The sequence below is a fragment of the Calonectris borealis genome, unplaced genomic scaffold (assembly GCF_964195595.1).
Source record: "Calonectris borealis unplaced genomic scaffold, bCalBor7.hap1.2 HAP1_SCAFFOLD_49, whole genome shotgun sequence".
Classification (NCBI taxonomy): Eukaryota; Metazoa; Chordata; class Aves; order Procellariiformes; family Procellariidae; genus Calonectris; species Calonectris borealis.
Genome location: NW_027441458.1, coordinates 730,815 through 738,927, shown reverse-complemented (window position 1 = coordinate 738,927; position 8,113 = coordinate 730,815). Strand labels below are relative to the sequence as shown.

The window sequence follows — 8,113 nt, the reverse complement described above, 5'->3', positions numbered from 1 at the left end:
CGAGGAGTAAGAAAGTTAAGGCCCTCAGCCACTCAGAGTTGACCACAGGTCAGATTCAACTGGGGTATAAATGGAGCCCCACCAGAGGGCAAGTTGAGTCGGTCCTCCTCGGAGCAGCAGGTCTGCAGTCGGGGACTCTCCCCTTGGGTGGGGACGCTGCCCAAGAAACTCCTCGAGGTTGAGAGCCCTCATCTTATAGGCTGAATGATTTTGATGAGCTTCATTTCGAGTTAGTTATCTGCTAAACTATTTTTATTTAAATCAAGTTTATTTTTGAATCTATCACCTGCTTCATTTGATTTTGTGATCCTCCACAACCTGGGGACACTGTAAAGCACAAGGGCATGGAAGAGATGGTGGGAAAAGGGACTACTGGGGGTCTCCGGTCCAGGCTCCCACCAAAGGCTGGGGAATCACCAACCGCAGGAGCAAAAGCAGGAGCAAAACAAGAAATGCACAGCCAATGGGGAAAGGTTTAAGAGGGTAGGCTGTTCGTTTTGGAGGGTATTAGGATAATAAAAGAGAAGCACTTGTAATTTCAAGGAATGAAGAGAGAAACAAAGGATGCTGTTGGCCTTCTTTGGTGATGGCTCCTGTTTTGCCTGATGAAATCCAAGGACCAGCAGAGCCTTTCCCACAGAGCTGCTACCCAGCCACAGAGCTCTGGCTCATCTCCTCCTGAGCATTAAAAAAAGGTAAAAGAGGGCACGTGGAAGGACAGACCCCTGCAGGACCCTACTAGCTCGATGCCTCCAGGCATGTTGAAACCTTCACTGACTTCCAGGTTAAAAGACAACCACGGGTCTCCCTGTGTCCTGCAGTCCTCTCCTTTCATCACAGAAAGCAAAGAGGATGGCGAGAGACAAGCTAAATCCAGTAAATCCAGTCACCTTCTCTTTCAGACCCCCAGAAATGGGATCTGAGGGAACACGATCTGGGGCACAGCCTTCCGCTCCTCTGCACATCCTTGGGGCAGTTTTGAAAGGTGCGTGCAAGGTTTGGGTGCTGCGAGTCATCAGGGAATCCCCACAGACACCACCACCTTTGAAAGATGATGGAGAGAGGCTTCACTGTGACCTTGGGCTGCTCTCTCAGCTCCCTGGGATGCCGCCCCTCCTGTCCCCTCGACTGGTAAGGATTGCGTTGGCTCAAGTGATCCCTGACTTGATCCCCATGCACCGCTGCTTGATCTCCTCCAGAGTCCTGCCCTGAGTCCCAGAGGCCTGGCAGACCATGCTGGGGAAGACTGAGGCAAAGAGGACACAGAGAATCTCAGATCTATCTGCTCCTGCTCTCACCACATTCAGCAGTGGCCACACAGCACCTTTGTTTCTTCTTTAACTGTTCCTGAAGCAGTGACCACTCCTTCTGGTGCCCTGCAATGGCCTTTCAAGTTTAGAGGGAGTTTCGATCTGGAGCCTTGCTGAGCTTGGAGGATGCTGTCCTTGAAGAGCAGCTGTCCTGAGCTCTGCAACCATGTCACAGCTCTGTCTCCTCAGGACCAGCTCCAGCTCTTCCTGCCTGTGGCCCTGGCTGAGGCCATTGCTGCACGTTTGGGCTGAAGCCCTGCAGCTGTGGAAGCAGGCAAGCTCGTCCCTGCCCTAAGGAAACCTGGTCCCAAGCACCCAAGACCCCCTGTGTGCAAAGGCTTTGCTTCAGAGCAGAGACATGGCGTGGACAACAGAGAGCTGAATGTCTTTCGAGCCCTAGGACTACAAAGCCACACTGAAATGCCTATTTCATTCACGTGAGGATATCCCCCAGCTTGGAGAAATTAGGTCTTTGCTTGTCACCTTCCTGGGAGTCCTGTCTAATGCTGGGACAAAGAAAGGGGATTCTCATGCCCAAGTCTTTTCCTGAGAGGAGAAGTAAGTGTCTCTGCACAGCTAAGGGAGGGAAGATCAGGGATGACTTCAGGCTGTTTCCCAGCAGGTTCCCCTGGAGCCCCAGGGACCCCTCGAGGGAGCCGCGAGGGGCAGAGCAAGTGCTGCCTTGGGCTGGTCCTCTGCTGCTGAGCTGGGCTGGGCTCCTGGAAGGAGGGAGCTCCTGGCAAGTGGGCAGTGCTGCAGAGAGACAGCTCTGCCCAGGAGCAGCTCCTTTGCAAAGCGCAGCAGGGCTGAGGGCACTGCCTGCAGGAAGCGAGGGGAGGGAGCGAGGCAGAGAGAGCGTAAAGGCAGTCTGGAGTGGGAGGATGCTGAGAGCTCACTGCAGGGAGAGATCTTCACAGCCCTCTACATGGTAAGTGCCTGGGTGCAGGACAATGTAGCTGCTGTTCCTGGAGGGATATCCAAAAGCTGGTACATGCCACAGCAACTATGATCTTTCAGGAGGACTCTCTCAGCTTCCCTGCTGTAGAGGAGGAGGAGGTGCTGCAGAGCAGGGCTTCCCTGCTGCACTGTCAGAAGGACAGGGCATGATGGCTGCCTTCTCCCGGGCACTGCTCCAGGGGGTGAAGGCATGTGTGCAGGCACGGGTGGCCAGGGCTGTCCTTCCGAGCAGGGTCCCTGCGCCCCAGGGGGCTGAGCACCAGGACAGGGACTCTGCCGCCTGCCAGGGTCAGCACTCAGCCTGCCCGGGGAGCTCCCCACGACGCTGTGGGGAGAAGCTGTGGGTGGAAGGAGTGAGCCCCGGCAGGGCAGGGTCCTTCTGCTGTCCAGAAGGTGCAGCGTGAGTCAGGGCTGCTCAGGCTTCTCCATCACCCAGAGGACATTTGCAGAGGGTCATGTTAAAGATGGGTGTCAAGGTAGGGGATTACCTGAAAGGGAAGAAGTGTGTGCTTTGAGTTTTCTCCCCTGGTTGTCTGGGTGGGCAGTGGGAGATGGGAATTGATTGCTCTGCTCTGGAGTAGGCAATGAGACCCCAGTTCTCATTAGGACTTGCCTGAGCTGCTCTTCAGCCCCTGCACACACAGACATGTCCCTGGGCAGTGCCCTGCTGCCAGGAGGTGTCTGCAGGGCAGAGCTGAGCACGCAGCAGGGCGGATGGGCTCTGTGAGCATGAAGAGGGAGGAGAGGTGAGGGCAGAGAAACAGGTCCTCGCCAAGAAGAGCTCCAGGCAGCAGAGCCATGGGCAGCGAGGAAGAGAGAACTGCTCCCAGAAAGGCCATGGCAGGAGGGGTTCAGGCACCTCCCTGCCATCCCTGCAGTGCAGATGCTTTCCCTGGAGCAACCCCCTGCTCTCCTCACTCACACAGCAGAGCCTTTGCCCTTCATGTCATGGACATGACATGAAGCAGGGGAGCTTTGGCACGTTCTCCTCTTCTCCCTGACGCCCTTGTTCTTACGGTGACACTCACTGCTGTGGGGGGTGAGGATTCAAGTGCAGCTCAGACACCAACGCTGTGTCTACTGTCATGCCCATATGTCCGTGGAGGAAAAGCATCCAACTCGCACCCTGTTAACCTTTGGGGCTCTGGGTACTGCAGGGTGTGCAGCTGGCACACATCTCACCCTCCCTCCAGGACACAGGAAATGTAGGAGAGTTGAGTCTTTCCTTGGGAGGTCCTGCTGGGCTGCAGGCTGCCTGCCAGTAGGGCAAAGCTCTCCCGGGGCATCTCTATGTCATGCAGGAGCCCCATGGAGAAGCCACCTCGGTGCTAAGGCCATTGAAATGCTGCTGGGTGGCTGTATGTGGGCAGCTGTGAGGAGCCCTCTGTGTCCGTGGTTGGGAGGGAAGAGCTGAGATCCTCCTCAGGTACAATGGGGTGAGGGCTTTGGAGATGTGCACTCAGAACGTGGATTCCTCTGCTCCCAGCACTGTCCCGTTTCTTTTGGGGGGAACACACGAGTGCCATAGTCCTCCAGCTGAAGGAGCTGCCAGCACAGGGCAGCTGAGATCAGGGCTGATGGACAGAGCGGCTGTCCTCACTCTGCACTGAGGGACAGTCCCTTTGCCTCTCAGGACCCACACGATTTCACTTGCAGTGCAGCAGAAATGCCCGGGATTTCTGCATCAGAAACACTGCTCAGCTGTGTTGGAGCAACCAGACCAGAAGGCACAAACCAAAACCCCACAGCTCTGCTCTGCAGGCAGGTGAATTGGCAGCGACAATGCTGAGAAGCTCTTTGATATCACGAGTGGATTTAATCTGAGATCATGTTCCTGTTTCCCTATTGCTGTGGGGCAGGACTGACTCCTCCAGAGCCCAGAGCAGAGCCTGCGGCTCCCTGGGGCACCCTCAGCCAGCACCAACCAGAGCTCGTGCAAGGGACCTGCCAAAGGTCTTCCTGAATGGAGAGAGACACTTTTGGGGGGTTCCTATGAGAAATGGCTTTGATTTTGCTCAGAGAAGTCTATCCTAACTTGTCACTGTCTTTTCCCTCTTGGACAGTCCCCCATGCCCAGAGGCAGCAGATGTCCAACACCAGCTCCATCACCCACTTCCTCCTCCTGGCCTTCGCAGACACGCGGGAGCTGCAGCTCTTGCACTTCTGGCTCTTCCTGGGCATCTACCTGGCTGCCCTGCTGGGCAATGGCCTCATCATCACGGCCATAGCCTGCGACCACCGCCTCCACACCCCCATGTACTTCTTCCTCCTCAACCTCTCCATCCTTGACCTGGGTACCATCTCCACCACTGTTCCCAAATCCATGGTCAATTCCCTCTGGGACACCAAGGTCATCTCCTACTCAGGATGTGCTGCCCAGCTCTTTCTCTTTGTGTTTTTGATATCAGCAGAATTTTATCTTCTCACCATCATGGCCTATGACCGCTATGTTGCCATCTGCCAACCCCTGCACTACGGGACCCTCCTGGGCAGCAGAGCTTGTGTCCACATGGCAGCAGCTGCCTGGGGCAGTGGGTTTCTCACTGCTCTGCTGCACACTGCCAATACATTTTCACTGCCCCTCTGCAAGGGCAATGCTGTGGACCAGTTCTTCTGTGAAACCCCACAGATCCTCAAGCTCTCCTGCTCACAAACCTACCTCAGGGAAGTTGGGCTTATAGAGTTTAGCCTTTCAGTAGCTTTTGGGTGTTTTATTTCCATCGTGCTGTCCTATGTGCATATCTTCAGGGCTGTGTTGAGGATCCCCTCTGAGCAGGGGTGGCACAAAACCTTCTCCACGTGCCTCCCTCACCTGGCCGTGGTCTCCCTGTTTGTCAGCACTGCCATGTTTGCCTACCTGAAGCCCCCCTCCATCTCCTCCTCATCCTTGGATCTGGTCGTGACAGTTCTTTACTCAGTGGTACCTCCAGCAGTGAACCCCATCATCTACAGCATGAGGAACAAGGAACTCAAGAATGCCCTGAAGAACCTGATTCGAGAAGTAGTATTTCAGCAGAAATAAGCTGCCCATCTCTCTTCACAAGGTTTCTCCAAGTGATCTCAGGAAACTTGTGTCCTTTGGGCATTGTACTTGTTATAATCGTGATCAGAAATGTTTGCTTTTATCCTTCTTCTCAAGAGGCTGAAGCCAGTCTGTCTGGCCCAAAGGCCTTCTCTCAATGAGTCTATCACTGCGCCAATGCTGGCCTCCTTTGTGGCATGTCTGTAAATAAAGGGGATTGCCTGCGTGCAGCGTGTGCAGCTTGGGCTCTTCTTTCCACAGAGGAGTGCAGAATACGCTCAGGGAATTGCAGGCTAAAAGGCCCTGCTGTTGGGCTTGGGTGCTGCATTGGCTTAGGGGGACAAGGGCATGGCTTGATGTGTGAGGGAATGAGGGCTGGAGTGAGCCTTCACTTTACTGGTGCCCAATGCCATGGAGATCCTGGACAGTCAAAAGGCTTCTGCTTGAGGCTCTCTCACATAGGACAGGGCTGGTCAAAGATGTCCGACCTTCTGACAGGGGATCTGAAGCCACCGGGAGAGGACCGGGCATCTCTGGGTCACTGGGTGCCTCAGGGTGGATAGTGAATGGAGGTTTCCAAAACTTCCTCCAAAAGTGGAGTCACCCAAAGGAAAAGGCTAACCTGAAGGATGCAAAGCCCAATGGGAGTCATCCCATGTTCCCAGGGCAGCTCTGCAGAGCAGCAGCACCAGCTCTGGGCCCTGTGGGCACCTCAGGGGAGGGAGCCAGCAACAACTGGCCAGGCCAGCACGGACACACTCCCCTGGGGAAAGGCTCTCTGTGGAGCAGGGGTTTCCCTGGAGAAGAGTGGAGCACCACGCGTAGGTCAGAAAGAAGGCAAGAAGCAGGAGAAAGAGGTTTTTCTGTTCAGCAGCTTGGGGCAGCTCCCGTGCCACTGGACCTGGGGATGGGGGTGGCACCGGCTGTGTGGGGGCTCTTCTGGAAAGGACACAACAGCACCCCAAGAGTGACGGAACCAATTCCTTGGGCCATTGCTCTCCTCGAGCTCTGGGAGTGATGGGGAGGATGAGAGCCCCTCCCCACCCCCAGGAGCTTCTGAGTCCTTCCGAGAGGCTGGGGCTGTGGTGGGAGTGCCCAGAGCTCTGCAGCACCCTGCAGCAGGCACTGCTGTGGGGCAAGCCCAGGCTGAGACTCACATGGAGCCTGCTGCCAACCAGCACCCCCAGGTCCCTTTCTGCAGGGCTGCTCTCCAGCCACTCCCCTCCCACTCTGTACTTGTGTCCGGAGCGTTACTCCATCCTGGGTGCAGATCCCGGCATTTGGACTCGTTGAATGTCATGCCCTTCAGGATGACTGCTCAATGCTCCAACCTAGCCGGATCCCTCGGCAAGGCCTCTCGTCCCCCGAGAGAGTCCACAGCACCTCCCAGTTTGGGATCATCAGCAAACTTGCTAACAACGGATTCCACTCCTGCCTCCAGATCATTGAGAAATATCTTGAACATTGATAAATGTATAGAACTGGCCCCAGGATGGAGCCCTGAGGAACACCACTGGTGACCAGCTGCCAGCCAGATGCAGCCCCGTTCACTGCGACACTTTGAGCCCTGCCGTCCAGCCAGTTCTTCACCCGTGAGTGCTCCAGGAACCCCCTCATCTCACGGCTGGACAACTTGCCCAGAAGGATGCTTTGAGGGACTGTATCAAAAGCCTTTCCGACATCCAGAAAAACTGCATCCACCGCCTTCCCTTCATCCACAAGGCAGGTGATGAAGTGGATCACTATAAGGACTTATAGAAGGATAGATTGGTTATCATAGAAGGATATCAGATTGGTTAACAGGACCTTCCCTTTGTGAAACAATACTGACTGTGCCTGATGATTGCATTGTCCTTTAAATGCCTTTCCAGAGCACCCACAATCCTAGAATCCTACAATATCTCAAGTTGGAAGGCACCCATAAGGATCATGGAGTCCAACTCCCTGCTCCTCACAGCACTACCAAAAACTAAACCATATGACTTTCAGAAATTTAAACAAATTGGCAAATACCAAATTTTATACAAAAACACCCCCAGTGCTATGAAGATTCCCTCCATGGCACTGAACTATATCTGTCACTCTTTTCTAGTGGCACTAAGAAAACAGAAACAACCTCTAAAATCTTGCTGCAGGGGAGGTCAGAATCGGATGTTGCTTATGGAAAATTTTATAACAGCCATATCTAAAACTCTGTAGTGCTTTATCTGGAATAAACACCTCTCCTCCTTCAGTAAGTTACGTCATCTCCTTCGGAGCAGGTTTCCTCTCTTTGTACCTAACGTACAACCTTGCAACTGGCATGTTGTGCATCAGAAGAGATCAGCTTTGGTACCATATTCATCTGCATATATATATACGTATTGATTGACCTAGATCTTTTTGCGCGTTTACAATTACTAACAAGTATAATCTGTGGTTAAGTTGTTTTAGTATTTGCAGGAACTTGACTAACTCTTTGTACAGCTGTCAGATTGATTAATGTTTAGGCACTGCTGAACACACTTGCTGCTAAACACCCTTAACCCTTTAGTCATAAACCGTTGCCCAGGTCTGAGACTAAGGGTAGATCCTAGGCCGCACCTAGACTTCTCTCTGAGAAGGAGTTTAGAGAGCAAGGGGGTCTACTCTGAACCTCGTGACTCAACGGAAGGGCCTCCTCATTCCTTTTGTAACTGTCCATAAACCGTTGTCCAAGTCTGAGACTAAGATTGGGTCCAGTCGGATCTTCTCTGAACCTCGTGACTCAACAGGAGGGTCCCCCTGACCCTTTTATCCTCAATCTCTGTACAAATCACTCCAAGACAATTCTGAAGCGATTTTT

General features: G+C 53.7%; 1 protein-coding gene across 1 annotated transcript; it reads left to right on the top strand.

Annotated features, from left to right (window-relative positions):
* Positions 1-4,353: 4,353 nt before the first annotated feature.
* Positions 4,354-5,289, top strand: LOC142076434 (olfactory receptor 14J1-like). Its single transcript, XM_075138736.1, has one exon. It carries the CDS (start codon positions 4,354-4,356, stop codon positions 5,287-5,289), a length of 936 nt encoding a protein of 311 aa, XP_074994837.1.
* The last annotated feature ends 2,824 nt before the right edge of the window (positions 5,290-8,113 follow it).

What these genes read in the sequence shown, in the direction of transcription:
- LOC142076434 (XM_075138736.1), top strand. Translation starts at nt 4,354, where the DNA reads ATGTCCAACACCAGCTCCATCACCCACTTCCTCCTCCTGGCCTTCGCA.